Consider the following 26,214-nt stretch of genomic DNA (forward strand, 5'->3'; position numbering starts at 1 on the left):
ATTCCTTGCAGAGGGCCCAAAAAAAACACACACCCAGAGAAAAAAAAATTAGAACAAAGACTTAAAAATAAAAATTATAAATCATGTTATACGGTAAAATGATGATATCATTATCATATATGCACTGGATCACCATCCTTGTATGTATATAACATAACACTTGGTTTAGGCATAACGCCTTTATCATTTTTTGGTAAAATATGGCAATGAGAGTGTATTTATTAAAAAGAAAATTATTAAGGCTAGATAGCCCTGTGTACTGGAATTTAGAAAAACACAACATTGAAGATAGATTGGCCATGCAGCACGGAGAACATATAACTATAATTTTCTTGGAGGTCGACTCTAGTATCAGTAACATTCTTCCTACCATGGCTAGTGCCTCGACATTGAGAAGAAATAATGCAAATTACCTCCATGATTTCAATTATACCATGAGAAAAGAAAATAAAAACAATAGACATTTCAATGCATGTCACCCTTAATTCTCTTACCCTCCTCACTGTGTATGCTTACGGTGAGGGACAGCTAAAGGAGTTGAAGGAAAGTCAAAGCATAATTGTTACAAGAATCCACATCCCTTTAGAAGAAAACTGCACCTCGTTATTCTCCAGATTTTCCCTTTATTAGCAAGCATTATATGCCAAAATCAACACAGCAGGGCCAAAATATGCTAAACCATGGGCCAAAATTTTATGTGTGGACATACCTTATGAAAAACTGGTTTCTGCAGCTTGCAGATAGATATTTTGATATGGTTTTCACAATGACAAGGTCTGCTCTTCTCCGCATGAACAGTTCTCTGTGATCTGATAGGAAGCTTTCCACATTTCACCTATCCAATTGCTTTATATATCTGCTTCCTGGTAAACCATATAAGTAATTCTATTATCCATGTCATTCTTGAGAACCAAGATCTCTTAAAGGTAGATTGAATTACCATCTTATCTTAGCCAACAAGCTTGTGCAGAATCTGATGGCAAGCAGTCTGGCTAGCATGATGTTTTGAGAGAATGTCATTGTTGCATTGTTTTATTGAATGCTCATCTGCAATGTCAACTTGTGGACTTCAAAAAGCAATTGGACTTTATGTTTGCTGTTCATCTGATATTGTAAAGTACTATCTTCCCAAGAATGGGTCAAGAAGCAGCTGATGCTATCAGTTGCAACTCTTCTCTAGTCTGATGTCCTCCTAAATCGGATTCTAAATAATCACAAACCGGAAACCCAGAAGCAGGACGATAACCTTCATCAGTCATGTGGCCTAGCAATCTTCTCACTTCTGCATGTATATCCTTCATTTCAGGATGCTGCAGGTCCCCAACAACAAAGGCATGAACTCTGCTCTTAATTTCAATCCAGCTGCACCCTGGCTCCTTGTTCACCCCCCGGAACCTCATCATCCTTCTCACCCGTTCCACATCATCCCATCTGCGGCATGCGGCATATATGTTCGACAACAAAATATAAGCAGAAGAATCCAGCGAGCCCAATTCCATCAGCCTCTCTCCAGCATATGCGCCTACACCAAAACTGCGATAGCTGCGACAGGCCCCGAGCACGATACGCCACAAACACATTCCATGATCAGTGGGAACCGACTCTACGAAATCTTTGGCTTCCTCCAGCATCCCAGCTCGGCTAAGGATATCAACCATGCAAGCATAGTGTTCCACCCTTGGGACTAATCCATAATCATCGTGCATCAATCTGAAGTAACTCCATCCTCTGTCAACCAGGCCCATGTGGCTACAAGCACTGAGGAGGTTGATGAATGTAACATGGTCTGGTTTGGTGCCCTCCAGCTTCATTTCCTCAAAAAGATTTAGGGCTTCATTTCCACATCCATTTTGAGAATATCCTGATATAATTGAATTCCAAGCAACAACATCCCTTTCAGGCATTCGTCTGAACACACGGTTGCAATCTTCGAGATTCCCACACTTGGCATACATGGTAGATAAAGCGCTTCCAATGGGAATGCCCAAATTAAATCCATATTTAAGAGTTTGGGCATGTATCTGCTTTCCTTGCTCCAAGGCCGCAAGGCTAGAACATGCTCTAAGGATGCTTGCCCTGGTAAGATTATTAGGCAAGATGCCCTCCCTCCCCATCCCGCAATATAATGCCAGAGCTTCTTCATGCTCCCCATTCTGCACGTAGCCTCCAATCATCGAGGTCCATAGGGCGATATCAGCTTCATGCAACTGATCAAATCCTTTTCTTGCATCATCACTGCTGCCGCACTTTGCATACATATCGACCAGTGCAGTCTTGACATATACCTGAAGCTCGAATCCCAGCTTCAACAAGAAACCATGAGCTTGCTTTCCTTCAACCAAAGCCATCACATCACTGCATGCATTAAGGACGCCGACGAATGTGAACTCACTTGGCCTGATCCCTGCAGACTGCATCTGCGAAAACAGCGATAGCGCCTTTCTTGAATCACCATTTTGCGCATACCCAGTGATCATCGCAGACCATGTGATGGAGTTCTTTTCGCTCGACGATTCAAACATCAGTAGTGCCTCATCCATGCGTTCGCACTTTGCATACAATGTGATTAGAGAATTCTCCACCGACAGAAAGGAGGACAAGCCATTCTTGATTGCCAGACCATGGATTTGCTGACCCATTTCAAGGAGCCCAGGAAGACTCACCGCGCTAAGAATGCTGGTGAACACAAACTCATTGGTGTCGCATTCGCCTTCCTCCAGCATCGATCTGAACAGCTTGAAAGCCTCGGCCCCATGCTTGTCCACAGCATACCCCGAAATCATGGCTGCCCAAGAGACCGAATTCCTCTGCAGCATCCTATCGAACACCATGCGAGCATCGGAGAGAAGTCCAAGTTTGCAGTACATGTTGAGCAAAGAGCTTCCCAGAAAAACGTCATCACAGTTCGCCGTCTTGATCGCGACACAGTGAGCCTCTCTACCGGCAAGTACCGCGTGCGATGCCGATGCAGCAGTGAAGACGCCGGCGAAGGTGAAAGCATTCGGAAGGACATGAACGCCGCCGTCGGCCCGCATCCGTTTGAAGAGTCTGAAGACGGCGTTGGAATGAGGAGGGCCCTCGTGGGAGTAGCTGTTGATGAGGGAGTTCCAGGAGACGACGTCCCTGGAGTGCATCTCGTCGAAAGCGGCAGCAGCCGTGGCCAAGCGGCCGCACTTGGCGTACATGTTGACGACGCTGTTGGCGAGGAGGACGTGGGCCCAAGAGCCGCTTTTGATGATGTGGGCGTGGAGAGAGCTTCCGCTCTGGAGGTTCTTTTGCTCCGCGCACCGGAGAAGAAGCCGGAAGAGAGTTTGCGAAGTGGCGGCCGCTTCACCGCCCAAGGCTTGGTTTGGGCGGCGAGAGGTTACCGATGGCATCGTCGTGGTCTACGTTGCGAGGTTTCGTCGGCTCTTCGCTTGGGGTCGCCGACACTGCATCGTTGCTCGGAGGAATGAAAGAGAGTTCAATTTGAAGTTAGAAGATTGGTTGGGCCTGGACCTGTTCGAATGGACGGCGGGTGATCGAGTGCGAAACACCACTTATCCCGGCTTTTTTGGCGTTTTGGCTCAACCTTATTTCTCCAGGGACGTTATCCCTGCGCCCCTCCTCCCTTCTCTCTCCCCGCTCGCCGACACACGATGCGGGCGTTAGCAGCAATAGCGGCGGCAATTCCTTCTTGCGGCCAATTCTATGGGCAATTCCAGAAGCCGAACCTCAGGCTCGGTTTGAGGAGGAGGAGGAGTTTACCCGGCGCTCGCGTGCCCGGTTTCATGTCTTTCTTAGCCAGAGACCGCCGGACCGCGTGCGTCACACCTTTCTTATACTGATTACTTCTTTAAGATTTCCAATTTCTCGTGGTTATGTGAGTTGCAAAATGTGAGTGGGAAAGACACGGATGAGATGTTCGACGGTTTGTTCAAGAAGTATGGCAAGGTGGTGTACGGAAGCGGTATTCAGAACCCCCCAGCGCAGAGGCAGATGATGATGCCGAGAGCTTGACTTGTAAGCTCACTCCACTCCCTATCTGCCTTCCCTTCTGAATGTGGAAATGTTTGAAACCTTACCTTCTTCCTTAGTTTGGTATCATTACAAATGTGGAATTTGTATGAAATGTCCAAATGGAAGTTCAATTTCTGGAAGGGATTAAAGAAAAGTGTCCCAAGGAATGGGTAGGTTGGAGAAGGCTTGGATATGGTAGCGTAAAATCACTCTTTGTGATTTGATATTAGACAAGATTGAGGCCCAGATTTCTAATTATGCTAATGCTTTCGGTGTTAATTTATATGGGAGGGTGGCTGCTGCATTGCTTTAGTATTGCAGGATAATGTAAACAGGATTTTGTGGAGATACGGATGTTTCTTTTGTAGGCACAGAGTGAGAGAACATGTTTAAAGAGTTATAGTGATATGGCAGATGCCACCTGTTACATGAGGAGCTCTGAGGACCTTCTTTTGTTTGCTAGCTTTTCTTAACGATGACATTACTATTCTTCGAGGAAATTGGCAGCCATTTAATAGGATGATATGACTTGGATGCATTGTATTGTGTTGTTGAAAAGATGAAGGGGCTTTTTGGATGATAAATTTAGCGACCTAGTTCTCCTTTCATTGGTTTAGAAGGGATAGTAAATCCAGGCAAGTTACCCTAGCAATTCCTATACTAGTTCTCCTTCCAGTTTTAATACCTTGGTCACCTGTAATATTAAGATTTCTTCTTTTTTCACATCAACTTATAATATTGCGTCCACTGTAACACAATATGTCATATAACTTCTTTAAGCATACAATTTTGTGACTTAAGCTTGCTTGTTCTTATAGTATGCTTGTGTAGTTGGATTGAGTAATAGCAATTATGCCATTTGGAGAGCATTCTTAGACAATTGTTAATTTGTTTTTCTGCATACAAACTCAGCTGTACTACGTGATGATGTCTTCTTGTAGTTGCTGCCACGCTAGCTAAAGTTGCAAATCAGGTGAAAACAGTATTTAGTAGATAATTCTCTTCTTTCTACAAACAATTAAAGAATCTTACAGCATTGATGTCTCCATATTCTTTAAATCAGGCAAAAATATAAATCAGAAGTTGCAGAGCCTCTTATCATCCTTGGAGCTTGACTTGATTTTGCAACAGCAAACAGAATGTTACAGTGTCTTGAATATCGTCAGGCAAAAACCCTTTTTCCTTAGACCTCTTTCATATTTATTTGATATTTACTAGCTCAGCGATGGATTTGATCTAACCAAAAGTTATACAGAAGTCTCCCAAGTTCCTCATGGAAGACTAAAATTTCTTTCCCCTCCAACCAGTCCAAAGATCATGCATGCTTGAAGACCACCTTATCAGTCTTAATTGAATTTTGATGGCGTTCCACAAACTATGAGCCAAAGGGCATTTGGTAAATAAATGAGAAAATAGACTCCTCATAAATGAGAAAATAGACTCCTCCCTTAAGCCTCGTAGACTACATCCTTGACTTATTACCTAACCTTTCTTAGCAAACACTTCAATATATGGATCGTCACGACACAAGTAGATCCCTCTTCACTCATGCAAACATTTTCGCAGACTTCATGCCATTCATGTTCATGACTTGTAACGCTTGGATTCTCCACGCCTTAAGAAACTGTACGCTTGGAAGTTGTCACGAAGCCAAGGAAGAAAAAACTCATTTTTTGAGTCAATCAACTGTTCTATTCAATATTTCAATTAAATCCAAAGAATTATGGAGAATTTGGATGTCTTGAGATGCAAGCTTGCTGAGTTTCTAGAAAGTCTTGAGCCTTTGCGAACCACAAATGAAAGAGAAGATCTTGCCTTCCCTAGGTCACTTAATTTTCAGTAATGATGTGATGACAACAAATGCTACATTACATATAATAGCAGCCGCATTAGGTATTGAAGAAATTGAGGCAAAACCACATATCAAGACTCGCAAAACTGAAGAATCATTGCACGATGAATATAAAATTGAAGCTACATCACATGGAGAGCCTACAATCAAGAATGAAGATTTGTCAAATAAAAACCTTGTAGTTGATCATTCATTAGACTTCTTGAAGACAAAAGATCAAAAGTTCAAAGCAATGGACATCCATAAGCAGAGCACTTACATGGATTCCTTAACCACAAACCTGAGGAGTTACTCCTTACACAAATTATGTGGATCCCATGAGCTGGATAACATGTCATAAGATTATGAGATAACATCCATTAACCATACCATTTCTTCTTAATCAATCACATAGATCATAAACTGAGTTCATATAAAAACTAGCTCTTCTGGAATAGCTTTTGGATAAAGTCTCATTACTAAAAGGTAAGGTTGCCTTAGTAAAAAAAAATATTTCCTTTCGAAATTTATAATATCTTTCTCCTTTTCAACATTTAAAAAATATAGTGCACCAGACATCCTCGATCAAAATATTACATATCAAGACAACATTTATAATAACGTAAAACACATAGATACTCATGGGTACCAAAAGTATATGGACAACCTCATGATCAATCAATGTATAAGATATTCGCACACTTACAATATACGACAAAGAAGTACATAGATTCTGCAACATCAAGAACTATTGGAGCAAATGAAAAGACAATTTTATATCCTTCAGTTTCTTTATTAAAATGATTACTAATTCAAGATAGAGGCAATAAGAGATTCCTATAGCAGCAAATCATCAAAATTCTCTACTGAAGCCCTGACTTGCCATCTGCAGCCAGATACACATCAAAGACAAGCATTAAAAAATTATGGATAAATCAAATAATATCTATTTAAACACAGACTACCAGCTTCTTAGAGGAAAATAACCAGAATATAATAAAGCACCCGACCCAATAAGAACGCCACTCATCCAGTCTTGTAATTTGACAGACCACATTCAAAGTTTCTGTTGCCCAGATAGACAACCCAAGAGGGGGGGGTGAATTGGGTTTTTAAATTAACTTAGCTAATTAAAACTTTGTGGATGATTAACTAAATACTATAGCCAGTTATTTAATTAAAGCTAAGTGCTGTGAGTGATGTGTGGGAAAGAAGATGAGAGACAATGCACTACAAACACAAAGTTTTATAGTGGTTCGGAGCTAACCCTTGCTCCTACGTCCACTCCCCAAGTCTCACTTGGGAATTTCACTATAACCCCCTTGGATTACAGCCGGTTGTTTTGCAAGCTCACAACCGAACTTGTTGTTTTACGAGCTCACAACGAACTCGGTCGGTTTTCCCAGGCTCACCGACTAGAACCAACCCCGATTGTTTTCTCGGGCTCACAATCAAACCCTTACACTCGTTGGTTTTAAACCGGCTCACCAACCAACCTTAATCCCCTTGATTCAATCCCCCGATTGAATCAAGTAAATACACGAGATAGAAGAAAACAGAAAATAGCTTCTCAAAAAGCAGATTTAAAACAATATAATCGTAAAGGAGTTAGAAGCCCTCAAACGCTTTTAAGATGGTGAAGAGGTGTGGCTTCTGGAACTCCGGTCTCCTCTTGAAAGAGTGATCGACTTGAAAGCAGGAGGAGGAAGCTTTGAATGCTGGGAAGATGTTGGTGGAGCAGTAAATGCAGATCTTCCCTTTTTCTCGTTGAAGAGCACTTAGAGAGCTTGAAGACTTGAATGCTAGGAGTGGAATGTGTGTTCTCTACCTTGCTACAGTCTTCTGTGGCTATTTAAGCCAACCCCCACGGAAACTAGCCGTTACTCTGCTTTTTCTGGCCGTTCTGCACACTCTGCGCAGCCTGACAATGTGACCGTTGGTGGGTTGGAGTCGACTCGCGCGATCAGGAGTCGACTCGGCTGTAGCAGGAGTCGACTCGAGCTTTTCCGGAGTCGACTCGGCAACTGTTCCCAGTTTGAATTAAAGTTGCCGTCTTGACTGGGAGTCGACTCGTCTTGACCCGGAGTCGACTCGCCAACTTCTGGCGCTGACCTGGCAATTTTGGAGTCGGCTCTTCCTCTGTAGTCTGTGGATCCAAATTTGAATTTTGTCCACTCGAGTCGACTCGACTGTCCTGGGAGTCGACTCGAATCTCAGAGCCCGAACTCCCGATTCTCTGTCTTTTGGCTCATCCAGTCTTGGAGTCGACTCGAACTTCCTTGGAGTCGACTCGGCTCTCAGTTTCCGAAAGTTGGTCTTCTGCCTTTTGACGTGAAGCTTGTCTTGGAGTCGACTCGAGCTGTCTGGGAGTCGACTCGAATCTCAGAGGCAGTAACATGGTCTTCTGTCTGTCGATGGTCGCACAGTCTCGGAGTCGACTCGCGTACTGCGGGAGTCGACTCGAATCTCAGAGTCCATAAAACGCTCTCTGACTTTTTCTTTGTGTACCGCTGGGAGTCGACTCGCGTTCCACTGGAGTCGACTCGAATCTCAGAGTCCATAAAACGCTCTCTGACTTTCTCTGTGTGTACCGCTGGGAGTCGACTCGCATTCCACTGGAGTCGACTCGAATCTCAGACCTGAAAAACTGCTCTTCTGTCCTTCTGTCTATTTTCAGTCGGAGTCGACTCGTACTGATCAGGAGTCGACTCGAGCTCGTGCCAGTGACCTTGATACGCTTGGAGTCGACTCGTGAAACTCGGGAGTCGACTCGTATTTCAGACATTGGTTCATGCAGACTTCTTAACTTATCCAAAATGCTATGAACCAAATCTAGAGACACTTGGACAGAATTTTTACTGAAACACTCAATTGAATTCATTAGTAATCACAAGATATACTCAAATGCTTTGAGCTCATCAAAATCAAACGGGGTTTTAATCGATCACTCCACAATCTCCCCCTTTTTGATGATGACAAAACTGAGTATATGTAAAATGAGTTGCTCAGTAAATAATGAAATAAACTCCATAAATGAATTCAAATGTCTGATAATTTAATTTATCCAAGTTTGAAAGGAGTGAAACATTAAATTTCGGAGTTAAAGTTCCCCCTTTCATTTGGAATTATATAAGCCTTCATATTCTGCAATCAATTGTTTGGCTTATATGACATTAATGATTTAGCTTGATTAAAATTCAGATTCTCCCCCTCAACATATGCATTCAACTATGTTTTGATTTTCTGAATTTCCTTTTAATGCTTTGAAATTTTTGAACTAAAATTTTTGTTTTTAGAGGAAAAATCTGTCAATTTGTTCTTGAGTAGGATTCAGCTAATCTCCGAATATCCCTTGAATAGATTCTGGAGATTACTCCATTAGGAGCCCCAAAAGAGAGATAATGAGCCTCGAGGTACCGAATCCACTTAGAACAAATTTATGTGTGTTTTTAAGAGTTTATCGTTTTATTTATTTCCATTGATTTCTTTTACATATTTTTTAATATTTCTCCCCTTTTACATATTTTATACTTACACATTTCTCCCCCTTTTTGTCATCATACCAAAAAGGAGGTAATCACACACAATCAATGGCACAAATGGCACAGTCAATCATCAAATGGCACAGAAATGAAGATAAGATGCCTACTCATTGTATTGATATGAAGGTGAATACATTTGAGCATACAATAGGTAAAGCAAGAACAATACAAAAGAAGACAAAACACAACTCAAAATCATCTATGACCTCCTCGAGGATGTGGCTCCCCCTCTCGAGGATACATCTCCTCCTCTGGAGGATGTGGCTCCCCCTCTCGAGGATACATCTCCTCCTCTGGAGGATGTAGCTCCTCCTCTCGAGGATGTGACTCCTCCTCTCAATCGGCTCTGCTCCATGAGGAGGGCGACTGCCTCTGTAACATGGCCCAGCTGCGTGATAATAGACGTGGTGGCTCTGCTATGTGTAGTGGAGAGCTCAGTCACCGACGTCTGAAGCCCAGTCACCGAGGTCTGAAGTGCGTCCAGCTTGTCGATGAGCACATTCGACAAGCGCTCGGCCCCCTCGGTGGTGGTGTGCATGTCATGGCGGATGTCATCCCGCATCCTCCTCGTGGTGCTCGTGACCTCGCTCATGCTGTGGAACTGGGCCTGCACCAGGGTCCTAATGTTGTAGATCTCCTGCCGCACCTCAGCCGTCATGTCTGTCACGGCTGTCAAGGATGGGACCAATGCTGAGGATGGAGTAGGTGCAGGAGTGGGAGCTGGCACGGAACCTCGGAGCTCCCGGAGCAGCTCGTCCCTCAAATCTCGGACGATCTCCTGCCGCAGCTCCCGGAGCTGCTCTGGATCAATACGGACCTCCATAGATGGTGGAGCTGAGGAGGAAGGTCCGGCAGAGGTGGTAGGAGCAGGAGGAGTGGATGGAAGGTCTGGATGGTCTGGGAACTCTGGGTAGTCAGAATCTGGCTCAGGACTGGGTGATGGTCTGGTGGTCTGAGCGGTGAGAGTGGACTTCCTAACCCAGATCCCTTCTCTCTTCCGAAATCCCATCCTGTGCATGGTCCCCGTACCCAAGCGATCAGTCCATCGCAAGGCACGAGAGGGTTCCTTCTCAGGAATGGAAATTTCGTACTGCCTAAAGAGAAGAGTGAATATCATTCCGTATGGGAGGGAGAGCCTAGGTCTATCCAGGGGCTCACACATATACCTATAAATGAGCTTGGGAAAGTTGACCGGGGTGTCCTGAAGAATGTAAGACATAATAGCTAGGTCCCTCTCATTCACAAAATCAAATCTCCCTGTCTTAGGGAAGATGGACCTGGACAAAATGCTCAAAAGGATTCTCACTTCAATAGGAAGTGAGCTAGCAGATACCTCATCTAGGGGAGACTGAGGTGGATGCCCTAAGACGATCGTAAGGGCCTCAAATCTATCCTTAGGATGTGCAGGAGCCACCCCTACTAATGGAAGGTGGAGGATATGGGCAATGAGGTCCTCTGTGACACGCAATGGGACACCTAATACCGTGCCCTCAATACCTCCATCTCCCCGATGGACGGTACTGTAGAACTCTTGAACTAGGCCAGGATAGGTGGGAAGGTCCAAGGTGAGGAAGTACTCTAGACCCTGGGCTCTAAGCCTATCGCCTATGGTGAATCCTTCCCGGGAGAGATAGTCGAAAGTGACATACCTCCCGGAGGTGACGGCCTTCCCGGCCAACGGCCTAACATGAACCACCCTAGGCGGGGAACGATCCGGAGGAGGTTGCCTCGCGGGATCGTGCCGCGCCTTGGAGCGCCGCTCGGGACCGGCCACGGGACGGGACCTCTTTCTAACAACTCCCTTGCGAGGCATCTTGACCTAAACGAGATGAAAACCTAGAGAACGAAGAAGGATCGATAGAGGAAGCTCGGGACTGACCTGAAAAGACCTAGGAACGGATGGAAACTCAATGTCCGGCGAAGAATCGACGGGAAAAGGGCTTGGAGACGATCGAGGATGACCTAGGAGTCGGCTCTAGGGCTTTGTGAACAGTGGCGGCTTGAGAAAAAGTGTTTGCGAAACGACAAACCTAGGGTTAAAAAGTCGGATCCCGACTGCGAGTCGACTCCCGACAATGTGCGAGTCGACTCCCCCTCAGCTGCCAACTTTGCGAGTCGACTCCCCCAAATGCGCGAGTCGACTCCCCCTTAGGAGCCGGCTCTGAAACTTACTCGAGTCGTCTCTAACCTTGGCACGCACTTAAAAATCATGCTATAACCGTGCCAAATGAGGGAAAATCACCTAGTTGGGATCTGATTTGATGATCATTGAATAGAAACTCTATTTTAACCTCATTTTAACCATCAAAATCAATTAATCTAGTGGAAACTCCCACTAGGATGGGTCAATCACTCCTAATCCCCTCCTAAGTACACTGAACCTCTCTTCACTTAGGGGTTTTGTGAAAATATCTGCTAATTGATTATCAGTACAAACAAATTGGAGAGTCACATCACCATTCAATACATGATCTCTTATGAAGTGATGTCTTATCTCAATGTGTTTAGTTCTTGAGTGTTGAATTGGATTTTTAGTTAGGTTTATGGCACTTGTATTATCACAATTAATGGGGATTTTATCTTGTTTAATGCCATAATCTTCTAATTGTTGTTTAATCCACAAGATTTGAGCACAACAACTCCCGGCTGCAACATATTCAGCTTCTGCAGTGGATAATGCAACCGAGTTTTGTTTCTTGCTAGACCATGAGATTAGGTTTTCTCCTAGAAATTGACAAGACCCGCTGGTACTTTTTCTATCAAGCTTACATCCAGCGAAGTCTGAATCTGTGTACCCTATTAAGTTTAGGCTAGATTCTTTAGAGTACCACAGCCCTATGTTCTTAGTTCCTATTAAGTATTTAAAGATTCTCTTAACTGCAGCTAGGTGTGATTCTTTAGGATTAGCCTGATATCTAGCACACATGCACACACTAAACATAATATCAGGCCTACTTGCAGTAAGATACAGTAAAGAACCTATCATACCTCTATAAAGTTTTTGATCTATAGATTTACCTGATTCATCTTGGTCTAACTTACATGATGAGCTCATGGGGGTGCTGATTGACTTGTTTCCCTCCATATCAAACTTCTTGAGCATCTCCTTGATATATTTGGCTTGATTGATGAAGATGCCTCCTTCAGATTGTTTGATTTGAAGCCCGAGGAAGTAGTTCAGCTCTCCCATCATGCTCATCTCAAACTCACTCTGCATCAAATCAGCAAATTCCTCGCAGAGGCGATTGTTAGTAGCACCGAAAATGATATCATCAACATAAATCTGTACTAATAACATATCCTTATTTTTTTTTTTCAGAAATAATGTTGTATCTACATTTCCCCTAGAGAATTCATGTTCTAATAGAAATTTACTAAGTCTCTCATACCATGCTCTAGGTGCTTGTTTTAGTCCATAAAGTGCTTTGTTCAGTTTATACACATGATTGGGGTATTGATGATTTTCAAAACCAGGAGGTTGTTCCACATATACCTCCTCATTAATAAACCCATTTAGAAAAGCACTTTTTACATCCATTTGATATAGCTTGAAGTCCTTAGAGCATGCATATGCTAATAATAGTCTAATAGCCTCAAGTCTAGCTACGGGAGCAAAGGTTTCATCAAAGTCTATACCATCTTCTTGATTATAACCCTTTGCTACTAGTCTAGCCTTATTCCTTATAACAATTCCATTTTCATCTAGCTTATTTTTATATATCCATTTTGTACCTATAATTAGATATTCAGAAGGTCTCTACTAGATCCCACACTTTGTTTCTAGTAAATTGGTTTAGTTCTTCTTGCATTGCATTTATCCAATTTACATCATTTTCGGCTTCTTCTATATGTTTGGGCTCAAAGTGTGAAACAAAAGCTAGATGGTTATTCAAATTTCTAAGGGATGCTCTAGTCCTAACGGGTTGGGATGGATCATCTAGAATTAGTTCCTTAGGATGCCCATGAGCATACCTCCAAGCTTTAGTTAGCCCATGATCCACTATAGGCTCTTGGTTTGATGATTCTCCTTCAATCAACTTTTGATTATCATCTTGTAATCCCATCTCATCTATCTTTTCTTCAAGTATTTCAATATCATCATCAAAATTAACCTTCTTACTAGATGAGATGTCACTAGAGTCATCAAAAACAACATGTATAGATTCTTCTATAACTAGGGTTCTTTTATTAAAGATTCTATAGGCTTTACTAGTTGTAGAATAACCTAGGAATATTCCTTCATCAGATTTTGGATCAAATTTCCCTAGATTATCTTTCCCATTATTATGTACAAAACACCTACATCCGAAAACATGAAAATAGTTAACCTTTGGTTTTCTGTTTTTCCACAGTTCATATGGTGTTTTCTTTATGATGGGTCTTAATAGAACTCTATTTAATACATGGCAAGAAGTATTAATGGCTTCTCCCCAAAAGTACTTAGGGAGGTTACTTTCACATAACATCGTTCTAGCCATTTCCTCTAGGGTTCTATTTTTCCTTTCCACAACTCCATTTTGTTGTGGTGTCCTAGGTGCTGAGAAATTATGGGTTATCCCCTTTTTACTACAAAATTCATCAAATAATTGATTTTCGAATTCGGTACCATGGTCACTTCTAATAGCTATAACTGAGGACTCTCTAGCATTTGTTACTTCCTTATGGAACTTCTTAAACATAGAAAATGCTTGATCCTTATGCGCTAGAAACATGACCCATGTGTACCTAGAGTAATCATCTACTATAACTAGACCATATTTATTTCCACCTAGGCTTGTTGTTCTAGTTGGACCAAATAGGTCCATGTGTAGTAATTCTAGAGGCCTAGAAGTAGAGACACATTTTATGGATTTAAAAGAGTTTCTAGATTGTTTGCCAAATTGACATGCTTCACATATTTTGTTCTTTTCAAATTTTAATTTTGGCAAACCTATCACGGAGTCTCTTTTAACTAGTTTAGTTATTGTGTCCATGCTTGCATGACCTAACTTACGGTGCCATAACCAACTAGCATCATTTTCTTTAGTTTCATTAACAACTAAACATTGGTTATGTTTTGTAAGGTCTTCTAGATCTACCACATATACATTTCCACGTCTCATCCCTCTAAAAACTAAACTATTATCATTAGGATTTGTTATAATACATAGTGATGGTTGAAACATAACATCATATCCTTTATCACATAATTGACTAATGCTTAACAAGTTATGCTTAAGACCATCAACATATCTAACATTATCTATAAAGGTAGAAGGGGTGATTTGAACTTTACCAATACCAATGATATGACCTTGGTTGTTGTCTCCAAAAGTCACAGCACCTCCCTTCTTAGCTTCAAGGGTGAAAAATTGATCTTTATCACCCGTCATGTGCCTTGAACAGCCACTATCCAAATACCAGCAGTTTTTGTTGACCTTGGCTGCAAGACACTCCTACACAAGCAAATCATGTCATCTTAGGTACCCAAGTTTTCTTGGGTCCTTCATGGTTAGTCAAGTTGGTTCCTTTTGGAACCCATACCCTTTTATTTTTTCTTTTAGTTTTACTTTTCCTAAAATTACATGCATTTGCTTTATGTCCTACTATTCCACAACAAAAGCAAGTTATTTTCTTAATTTTAGTTTCCCCAGCTTTAACAAAGAAGTTACTAAGAAGTTTTTGCTTATTCCTTGGTTTATACCCTAAACCCGCTTTATTAAATACGGCTCGTTGATTATTAAGTATCATGTTTAACTTTTCAGAACTATATGTGAATTTTTCAACTAAGGGTTTGTATTTGTTTAGTTCTTTAGTTAATGTCTGATTTTCGGTTTTTAGATCATTTAGCTCTTTAGTTAGATCCTTGTTTAAGACTTGTTTATGGTTTTTGAGATCTGAAAATTCCTTTGTTAGTTTCTCAATATCTTTCGTTAAGGTGTTAGTCTTCTTAATTAGGAGTTGGTTGCTTGTCTTAAGTTCTAGATTTTCTTTGGTGAGATTATCTTTATCCTTAATTAATGAATCATGCTTATGAATATAATTTTGGTTAGTTACTTTTAGTTCTCTGTTTTTAACATTTATATTCTTATACTCAATCATTAATTCATTGAACGCATCATAAAGTTCATCAAATGTAAAATCAAAATGCGTATCGGAAATTACCTCATTTTCGTTGGCCATGAAACAGAAATTGGCCTTCTCTTCTTGTTCTTCATCCGATGATGAAGATGATGCGTCGGAGTCCGATAGGGTGGTGACAAGTGCCTTCTTCTTCTTGTACTTACTCCCCTTCTTCAGTAAGGGGCACTCTGCTCTTATGTGTCCCGGCTTCTTGCACTCGTAACACCCAATCCCCTCATTTTCCCTTTCCTTACCTTTGTCTCTGCGGTAGGAATTTGAGGGACCTCTCCTTTGATGATACGTCTTCTTGTGGTTGATAAACTTCTTGAACTTGCGCACAAGAAGTGCCTCACCACCATCTTCCTCATCTTCTTCCTCTTCACTGCTGCTGCTGCAAGACAGGTCCTTGTTAGAAGAAGTAGATTTTAAAGCTATTACCTTTTTCTTATGGGAGGACTCTTCCTCGTTGTGTTGTTTCATGGTAAGCTCATGCGTCATCAGGGATTCAAGGAGCTCTTCAAGTTGAAGCTTGTTCAAGTCTTTAGCTTCTTGGATCGCCGTCACCTTGGCTTCCCACGACCTTGGTAGACACCGAAGGATTTTCCTGACAAGTTCACTGTTAGTATAGTTCTTGCCAAGGCTTTTTAGGCCATTGACAATATCAGTAAACCTAGTGAACATGCTTGTGATTGTTTCATTTGAATCCATTTTAAATAGTTCATATTTATGAACCAAGATGTTTATTTTGGATTCCTTGACTTGATTCGTGCCCTCATGGGTCACTTCAAGTCTGTCCCAAATTTCTTTTGCAGAATTACAAGTTGAAACTCTATTGAATTCATTACGGTCTAAGGCACAATAAAACACATTCATTGCTTTAGAGTTTAGTTGTGCCTTCCTCATGTCATGTTCATCCCAATCCGTTTCTAGTTTGGGTACCTTAACACCCTCTACATATGTGGATGGGATGTATGGGCCATTCACTACAATGGTCCACATCTCATAGTTTTGGGCTTGGATGAATATTCTCATCCTAGCCTTCCAGTATGAGTAGTCGGATCCATTGAAGAAAGGAGGTCTTTGGGTGGACTGACCCTCAATGTGAGAAGATCCAAATGGGGTTGTCATTTTGATCTTTTAACTCTTGAGTGGAAGAGTTTTTGGCTCTGATACCACTTGTTGCCCAGATAGACAACCCAAGAGGGGGGGGTGAATTGGGTTTTTAAATTAACTTAGCTAATTAAAACTTTGTGGATGATTAACTAAATACTATAGCCAGTTATTTAATTAAAGCTAAGTGCTGTGAGTGATGTGTGGGGAAGAAGATGAGAGACAATGCACTACAAACACAAAGTTTTATAGTGGTTCGGAGCTAACCCTTGCTCCTACGTCCACTCCCCAAGTCTCACTTGGGAATTTCACTATAACCCCCTTGGATTACAGCCGGTTGTTTTGCAAGCTCACAACCGAACTTGTTGTTTTACGAGCTCACAACGAACTCGGTCGGTTTTCCCAGGCTCACCGACTAGAACCAACCCCGATTGTTTTCTCGGGCTCACAATCAAACCCTTACACTCGTTGGTTTTAAACCGGCTCACCAACCAACCTTAATCCCCTTGATTCAATCCCCCGATTGAATCAAGTAAATACACGAGATAGAAGAAAACAGAAAATAGCTTCTCAAAAAGCAGATTTAAAACAATATAATCGTAAAGGAGTTAGAAGCCCTCAAACGCTTTTAAGATGGTGAAGAGGTGTGGCTTCTGGAACTCCGGTCTCCTCTTGAAAGAGTGATCGACTTGAAAGCAGGAGGAGGAAGCTTTGAATGCTGGGAAGATGTTGGTGGAGCAGTAAATGCAGATCTTCCCTTTTTCTCGTTGAAGAGCACTTAGAGAGCTTGAAGACTTGAATGCTAGGAGTGGAATGTGTGTTCTCTACCTTGCTACAGTCTTCTGTGGCTATTTAAGCCAACCCCCACGGAAACTAGCCGTTACTCTGCTTTTTCTGGCCGTTCTGCACACTCTGCGCAGCCTGACAATGTGACCGTTGGTGGGTTGGAGTCGACTCGCGCGATCAGGAGTCGACTCGGCTGTAGCAGGAGTCGACTCGAGCTTTTCCGGAGTCGACTCGGCAACTGTTCCCAGTTTGAATTAAAGTTGCCGTCTTGACTGGGAGTCGACTCGCCAACTTCTGGCGCTGACCTGACAATTTTGGAGTCGGCTCTTCCTCTGTAGTCCGTGGATCCAAATTTGAATTTTGTCCACTCGAGTCGACTCGACTGTCCTGGGAGTCGACTCGAATCTCAGAGCCCGAACTCCCGATTCTCTGTCTTTTGGCTCATCCAGTCTTGGAGTCGACTCGAACTTCCTTGGAGTCGACTCGGCTCTCAGTTTCCGAAAGTTGGTCTTCTGCCTTTTGACGTGAAGCTTGTCTTGGAGTCGACTCGAGCTGTCTGGGAGTCGACTCGAATCTCAGAGGCAGTAACATGGTCTTCTGTCTGTCGATGGTCGCACAGTCTCGGAGTCGACTCGCGTACTGCGGGAGTCGACTCGAATCTCAGAGTCCATAAAACGCTCTCTGACTTTTTCTTTGTGTACCGCTGGGAGTCGACTCGCGTTCCACTGGAGTCGACTCGAATCTCAGAGTCCATAAAACGCTCTCTGACTTTCTCTGTGTGTACCGCTGGGAGTCGACTCGCATTCCACTGGAGTCGACTCGAATCTCAGACCTGAAAAACTGCTCTTCTGTCCTTCTGTCTGTTTTCAGTCGGAGTCGACTCGTACTGATCAGGAGTCGACTCGAGCTCGTGCCAGTGACCTTGATACGCTTGGAGTCGACTCGTGAAACTCGGGAGTCGACTCGTATTTCAGACATTGGTTCATGCAGACTTCTTAACTTATCCAAAATGCTATGAACCAAATCTAGAGACACTTGGACAGGATTTTCACTGAAACACTCAATTGAATTCATTAGTAATCACAAGATATACTCAAATGCTTTGAGCTCATCAAAATCAAACGGGGTTTTAATCGATCACTCCACAGTTTCAAAATTCAAACTATCCTAAAAGACTAATGTGTATATCAGACAACAAAAAAAGACAAACGAAATCGCAATAAATAACTTTATTCACACACAGGCTTAGTGAGGTCTGCGGAGGGGTTGCAGCATAGCTAGACAACAAAAGGGAAAATAGAAGAGAATAGTGTAAAGAAAGAAGAATAAAAGGGAAGAAGAAGACCAAGAAATAAAGAAAATATCAGAGAAGGGGAGGAAGATAGCTGAACCTTGGCTTCTTTGCTTTCTTTCAATCAAGTCATCTCAAAAACCATCTCGATAATCATATCTCAAGATATAGACTCAAAACCTTCACTTGTCTTTTGTGATGCTTAATGATTAAAAAAATTTCTTGTTTACTCTATTGTGGAGTGAAAATTCTTGTTTAATCTGTTGCAGAGTTGTTGTTCATGTCCTTGATAGGGTGTTTCCTCGGATTCTTTTATGCACATATTGGATTTTAATTGTCTTATCTGTTATAAACAGTGATCTTTTATATGAATCTTTTAACAAGATTTTTTTTCTTCAATTGTGATGGGTGGAGTTTATATAGATGTGTTTTTGGTCTCCAGATATTATAGATTATGATGACGCTGATCCTTTGCTATATTGGCAATCAAGGATGTTGCAATTGCTTAGGTTCATGATAAATTGTACTTTTTCAAGTATAGCTTGATAATGGTAATTTTGAGAAGTTGGTGCTGTTGTTGGTGAAGTATGATGTATTTTGCCAAGTGAGCATATGTGTGCCTTTTTGTTTTTTAATTTTTTGGTGTTGTTCCTTTGCATAGAACAACCATTCGGTGCAGGGTGTACCGTATCGCATTGAAAAAAAAATGGCTACAAAACTTAACTTCAAGTCGGTACAAGTTCCGTACCACCTGTACCGAGGCATACCACTCTGTACTGAGACATATCGACCTATATTAAGGCGTACCGAGATGCATACCGGTCCGTACTGAGGCATAACGGCCTGTATCGCAGCGTACCGAGATAAAAATTAGTTAGAGTGCTATTTCAGAAAAGGGTTATCATACCATACCGAACTGATATGGTATTCAGTACTAAGATTGTGGACCTTCCTATAGATGATATGGAAGGGCATTTTTTTCTACGAACAGTCAAATGTCTTAATTTTAGTTGTCAAGTATGGTTTGTTCTTTTACTTTTACCTTAATTTTATTTAATGTTATTTAGCAATGTTGAAATCCTAATTTTTCCTCTGTGCTTGCAACTAATGTGACTGTGATTCCTTATTGATGTGTTTACATTAATTTTTGAGTCTTTTTAACGATGTAATGGTTGGTCTATTGGAGATTGTTTAGTAAATGCTTCTTCTGATTATTTTGGTTCAAGTTGATGCAGAATCTATAGAGATTATGGACGATTGATAGTGGTTCTTTTGATTATTTTTGTTCAAGTTGATGCAGAATCTGTAGAGATTCTGGAAGATTGAAATTATCATTTACATTTTTAGCTAGCCCAATTATTTTGGGTGGTTATAGTAGCCTCTATTGTCACAGAATATGAAGTTTGTGATATTCTGTATACTTCCAAAAACTTCAGAGGTGGCAGTTTTAAAAGGTTTTTCACATAGCAAGCACAGAGGGAAAAAATGTTGTTCCAATTCAACAGATGTCACAATTCTACATCTAGAAATCCTATATCCATCTTAATAGACTTGATTGTTCTCGAGCCTGAGCTATTGGAGTGTTTTATTCAGCAGAGCTGCTTTTTCTTAGTCAAGATGGATCTGGGATTTTTGCATGTATGTTTTTTGTGGTCTCAAAAGAATATGGAGGATGGTCTATCTTTTGTTCTGCTGGCAATTTGGACGTTATAGTATAGCTGGTTGATTTAATATTATTTTCTTTCCAAAAACATGATTAATGATAATTTTGAAGGCCTCATAATTTACTTTATATCCAAGAAGTGATTATGGAGTATGATAGTACCTCTTCATTTCTCTTGTAGTTTGTTATTTTGTGGTCTGTTGAGTTTGTGATATATTATAATTTTTTTGATGTCTTATAAGTAGTCTGTTTGTTCTTAGTTCTATTTTTCTATTTAGGTTGCCCATCTCCAGTCTGCCTATGACATGAAATGCAACTGAAAGTGTTTTTAATGATTGAAAAAGTTAAGTCCTTTCCTTTTCTTGGTTGGTGAATTTCTTTTAACTTCAATGAGTTTTCGATAGAAAATGTAGTCTTGCAATCCATAAATCCTTGCAGAGAACTTTTGTCAATATAAATGTACATGCAGAACACTAATCTAGCTACTGTCATTGATATATTAGATTTGTGCTTCTATGGGTGCCTCCTTATGGGCTAATCTCTCTTTTTTTTTTAATCTATTTACTCTGCTCATTTTAGTACTGCTCTGGATATGTGTTCCAATAGGTAGTTACCTTCAAAAAATTTTATGTAACTTGATGCCTTTCTTACCATTAATATATTATAATAGAATTGCAAGTTGGGGTTTCCTAGATATTTTTAAGATATAATACAAGAATCTTTGCTACCTTGCTCTAAAGTAAACAACAATAATTTGTGGTTTAGTTTTTGATATATCTGTTGATACCTTTAAGCTGTAGATATGTCTTCTATTTGTTAATAATTCTTGATGGTTGTGTGTGAAGTTTGTGGTTTGTGGAACTTTTTGGTTGCTGAAGACATCTCTTTTGGTAAATGAGTCTGTAAGTTTGTATAAGATCTAGCTTTTATGATCTGACTCTTGTGATATTATTCAAATTTCTTCCTAACACATGTATCAGTTCTGCCTTGTAGGTTGCTTGTTGCCTTTTTTGCTTTGTTTTTTTTCAACTCTTTTAGCTACTGATGATTTTCGTATGCAGGTTGCAGCGAAATCAGCTTGTAAGGAGGGTGCTTTCATTAGCATGTTATTCGATGATTGAAATTTTACCATGATTTTTTTTTTTTGTGATTTAGGAGTCTATTTACCTTCAATTTCATGGTTTTTTTTGTTGTTTTAGGAGTCTATTTGCCATCAACTTGCTTTTAATAAGATTTTTTTCTTTCAATTGTGTTGGATGGATTTTATATAGATGTGTTTATGGTCTACAAATATTGTGGAATATGACGATACTGGTCCTTTGCTTTATTGGCAATAAAGGATGTTGCAATCCCTCAAGTTTATGATAGATTATACTCTTTCAAGTAGCTTGATAATGATAATTTTGAGAAATTGGTGCTATTGTTGGTCAATTATTGCTGCATTTTACCAAGTGAGCGTGTGTGTATTTTTATTTTTAACTTTTAGTCACTGTTCCTTTGCAATTGATGCCTATAGATGATGTGGAAGGAGATTTTTTTTTTCTGCGAGCAGTCAAATATCTTGATTTTTAGCTGTCTATTATCGTTTTTTATTTTATTTTTACTTTATTTTTTCTTAATGACATTTGAAAGTGTCGAAGTCCTAATTTTCCCTCTGTACTTGCAACTGATGTGAGGGTGATTACTTATTGATGCGTTTACATTAATTTTGAGTCTTTTTAACGATTTAATGGTTGGTCTATTGGAGATTGCTTAGTAGTGGTGCTTTTGATTATTTTGGTTCAAATTGATGCAGAATCTATAAATATTATGGAAGAATGATAATGCTTCTTTTCGATTATTTTGGTTCAAGTTGATGCAGAGTCTATAGAAATTATGGAAGATTGATATTATCGTTTACTTTTTTAGTTGTCCTAATTGTTTTGGGTAATTGTAGCTGCCTCAATTATCACAAAATATGAAGTCCGTGACATTCCATATGCTTCCAAACACCTAAACGGTAGCAATTTTAAAAGGCTTTCTACATTGCGAGGATAGAGGGGAAAAAATATTGGCCCAATTCAGCTGATGTGACAATGTTACATGTAGAAATTCCTGATCCATCTTAACAGCCTCTATTGTTCCGATTTTTTTCTCCATATAGTTACAACTGATGCTCTTGACTAAAGATCTACTATTGAATGTTTTTCTATTTCTTGAATTTTCATTGTCTTCTCTTTTTGGACACTGGGCTATTAGAGCAGTTTATTAAGTAGAGCTGGTTTTGTTTAGTCAAGATGGATCTGAGATTTGTACATGTATGTTTTTTGTGGTCTTTGAAGATTATGGAAAATGGTCTATCCTTCGTTCTGCTGGTAGTTTGGATGTTACAGTATAGTTGGTTCATAAAATATTATTTCCTTTCCAAATGCATGATCAATGGTAATTTTGAAGATCTCGTAATTTACTTAATCTCCAAGTAGTGATTATCGAGGATGATGGTACCTCTTTCACTTCCCTTGTAGTTTGTTATTTTTGTGGTTTGTGATAAATTAATTTTTTTTTTTTGAAGTTTTATAAATGGTCAATTTGTTCTTAGTTTTATTTTTCTGCATAAGTTTCCCATCTTCAATTTGCCTGCAACATGAGATGCAGCTAAAAGTTTTTTTTTGTAATGATTTAAAAAAGTTAGTTCCTTTCCTTTTTTTTGTTTGGTGAATTTCTTTGAACTTCAATTAGTTGCTTTGCTGATGGAAAATGTAGTCTTGCAGTCCATAAATCCTTGCGGAGAACTTTTGTCAATGTGAATGTACATGCAAAACACTGATCTAGCTACCATCGTTGATTTATTAGATTTATGCTTCTATAGATGTCTCCTTATGGGCTAATCTTTTTTTTTTTCAGCCATTTACTCTGCTCATTTTACTACTGCTCTTAGTGTATGTGTTCCAATAGGCAGGTATTGTCAAATTTTTATGCAACTTGGTTCCTTTCTTACCAATATTTATATATTATAGTGGCAGTGCAAGTTAGGGTTTCTATTGTATATTTTTAAGATATAACATAAGAATCTTTGGTACTTTGCTCTAAAGTAAACAACAATAGTTGGGTTTTTGATATATCTATGGATAGCTTTAAGTATTAGATATGTTTTTTAATTTGTTAACAATTCTTGATGGTTGTGCGTGAAGTTTGTGGTTCTTGGAACTTTTTGGTTGATGGAGACATCTCTTTTGGTAAATGAAAGTTTACATCAGATCTAGCTTTTATGATCTGACTCTTGTGATATTAATCAAATTTCTTCCTAACCCATGTATCAGCTCTGCATTTTAGGTTGCTTGTTGCCTTTTATGCTTTGATTTTTCACTCTTCTAGTCATTGATGATTTTTGTTTGCTAGCAAAAATCAGCTTTTAAAGAGGGTGCTTTCATTAAAATGTTAATTAGCAATTGACATTTTACCATGATTTTTTTTTTTGTGATTTAGGAGTCTATTTACCTTCAATTTTATGATATTTTTTGTTGTTTTAGGAGTCTATTTGCCTTCAACTTGGCTATTTTATTATAACTATGATTCATATAAATTCTAATAGGTTTCAAGCAATAAACAGTATGCTATAATGGATGAACATAGGTGACTGAAATTATTAATACTATAAGAATCATCTGATTTATTATAAATGACATCTAGCATTTTCTTGTGGGAAACTTTGAGATGGCTAGGATAATTAAATTTTTGCAACCTTGTAAGTTCTGTTGAAACAATTATATGTCGAGCTTGTCTGCTCATTTCCAATTGGATTTTCTAAGATGTATATCAATTTATATGCTTGTCACATGGCATTTTAATTTTCTTGTAAGGATTTCTAAAATGAATCGAGGAAAAAATCATGTCCTTTACTTATACCATGTTTACATCTTACATAGCATTTGAATTTTCTTGTAGGGGTTTCAAAAATGGATAGAGAGAATTCAAGCTATAAGCTAATTCTCGCTACAAGTGTCTCATATGGTTTTTGATCTTTCCTTCTTGAGTATCCTCTTGCAGATATTCTTTTGATTATCTGACTCCTTATCTACCATGGAGCTATTTCTTTGAATTTTTTTGGCAACATGGAAATGCTTATTTGTTCTATGGAGTTGCAAATGTTGTTCTTGAAAACGTTTTCTATAAGATATTTTCACACTTAGTGATTTTTTTAATTGTTTTCTGCAATGACTGATGTGTTGGAGCAATCTTTTAGCAGGGCCTCATCCAACTATTTTAGTTCAAGATGGATTTGGGGTTTCTCACATAAATATTTGTGCTCTTGAAGATTATGAGTTATGATTGTGTCTCTTTTGCTCTTCCGGCACATCAAGTTTTTCAGTATATCTTATTTTTTTTTATGGCAAGATCAATGGTAATTTCCAAGTTTTCATACTCTTGTCAATGTTCTTTTCTGGCATATTGCTATTTTACGGTATATCAAGTTTGTGATTATATATTTCTTGCTTTGCTTATATTGAGTCTTCTTCTTGAGCATTACATAGTCATGCTATTTTGCTTTCGGTTAGTTGGTGGGGAGGGGCCCAGGGGGTTGTGTAGAAAAATTGAGGTTCAATGTTTTGGTAAAGTTTTCTCATTTCTAATCTTTTTAATAGTTAGTTATGATCATATTGTAGATGTTTTATAATAAAAAAGATATCATTTTACCTCTAAAGTGCACTTTCCACTTGCTGTTTTACCAGTAAAATGGATAAAGCAATCATTATATCATAGAGGTTTACATTGTCGTGGTGTTATTGTACTATTTGGTGCTCATTAATTGTTTGACTATTTTATGCCACATCAAAGATGAACACTAGAACTGGTTTCTTAAGAATACCAATTCTTTCGGACCGAAGCGCGCTCAATGGCTTTTAAACTTATCTAATAAATCCTTCACCTAAAATAATTTGCTTAAAGTCCATATATTTTACAATGTAATTAATTCAAAATAACATAATATATCATTGTGCTAAATTTAGCCATGACATGGTAAGTCGGAATTGGTGCCATATACGGGTGGTTGGCAATGTTAGTTTGATCCCCCTATTAATCATTGGTTTCCACACCCATGGTGAACTAAGTGGTGATGAGTAATGGGTAATTTTTAGCATTTTTTTATTAAATATAGTCTCGACAAATTTATATGTAATGACAAACACATGTAATTTTCACTGAAAAACAATTTATCATAATTAAATCTCATGGAAAATAGTAAACTAATAAAAAATTATGTTAAATACACCTAATAAATTAATATCTCATTTGTATTCGGGTTTTAGATTTATGCTTAGAATTTTATTTTATTTTCCTGTTACAATAAGTAAATTTTTCATTGGTATGCTTTAATATTTTTATTTTCTATTTACTTTCCTTGTTGAATTCAGTTTTGTAATTTTTATGTTTATATTATCTCTTTCTATTATCTATTCTATTCTCTTTTTAGGGGTTTAGGGGTTTAGCACTGATCTTGCCATAAGAAAGAATAAGATATACTGAAAAACCTGATATGTCGGAATAGCAAAATATACACAATCATAACTCATAATCTTCAATAGAACACTAATATTCATGTGAGAAACCCCAGATGCATCTTGAACTGAAATAGTTGGATGAGGCCCCACCAAAAGATTGCTCCAACAGATTAGTTATTGCAGAAAATACTCAAAAAATCACAAAATGTGAAAATATCTTATAGAAAATGCCCATTCTCAAGAACAACATTTGCAACTCTAAAGAACAAATAAGCATTTGCATGTTGCTGAAAAAAACCAAAGAAATAGCACATGGTAAATAAGGAGTCAGACAATCAAAATAATATCTGCATGAGGATACTGAAGAAGGAAAGATCGATCAAAAACCATGTGAGACACTTGTGGCGACA

At 39.3% G+C, this 26,214-nt stretch overlaps 1 protein-coding gene and 1 long non-coding RNA gene across 4 annotated transcripts; one reads left to right on the forward strand and one right to left on the reverse strand.

Moving 5' to 3' along the window:
• Nucleotides 1-719: 719 nt before the first annotated feature.
• On the reverse strand, nt 720-3,377 carry LOC103718801 (Tetratricopeptide repeat (TPR)-like superfamily protein). Of its 3 annotated transcripts, none has more exons than XR_016398959.1 (2): nt 941-3,377; nt 720-856 (listed from the first exon to the last, which is right to left on the reverse strand). XR_016398959.1 is itself a non-coding variant. In XM_089928369.1 (1 exon), exon 1 carries the CDS (start codon nt 3,375-3,377, stop codon nt 1,140-1,142), a length of 2,238 nt encoding a protein of 745 aa, XP_089784495.1. In that variant the 3' UTR covers nt 843-1,139. The 3 variants fall into 3 exon arrangements, 1 of the variants encoding a protein (XP_089784495.1); XR_016398958.1 differs by having other exon boundaries at nt 724-863; XM_089928369.1 differs by having other exon boundaries at nt 843-3,377.
• Nucleotides 3,378-3,861: 484 nt separating this feature from the next.
• On the forward strand, nt 3,862-6,665 carry LOC113463508 (uncharacterized). The gene is made up of 2 exons (XR_015974564.2): nt 3,862-4,002; nt 4,912-6,665. It is a non-coding gene; the product is annotated as an uncharacterized LOC113463508 (long non-coding RNA).
• The last annotated feature ends 19,549 nt before the right edge of the window (nt 6,666-26,214 follow it).

This window comes from Phoenix dactylifera, chromosome 18 (assembly GCF_051530095.1).
Source record: "Phoenix dactylifera cultivar Ajwa chromosome 18, Ajwa_hap1_PhDact_Kaust_v1.1, whole genome shotgun sequence".
In the NCBI taxonomy this organism is placed as follows: domain Eukaryota; kingdom Viridiplantae; phylum Streptophyta; class Magnoliopsida; order Arecales; family Arecaceae; genus Phoenix; species Phoenix dactylifera.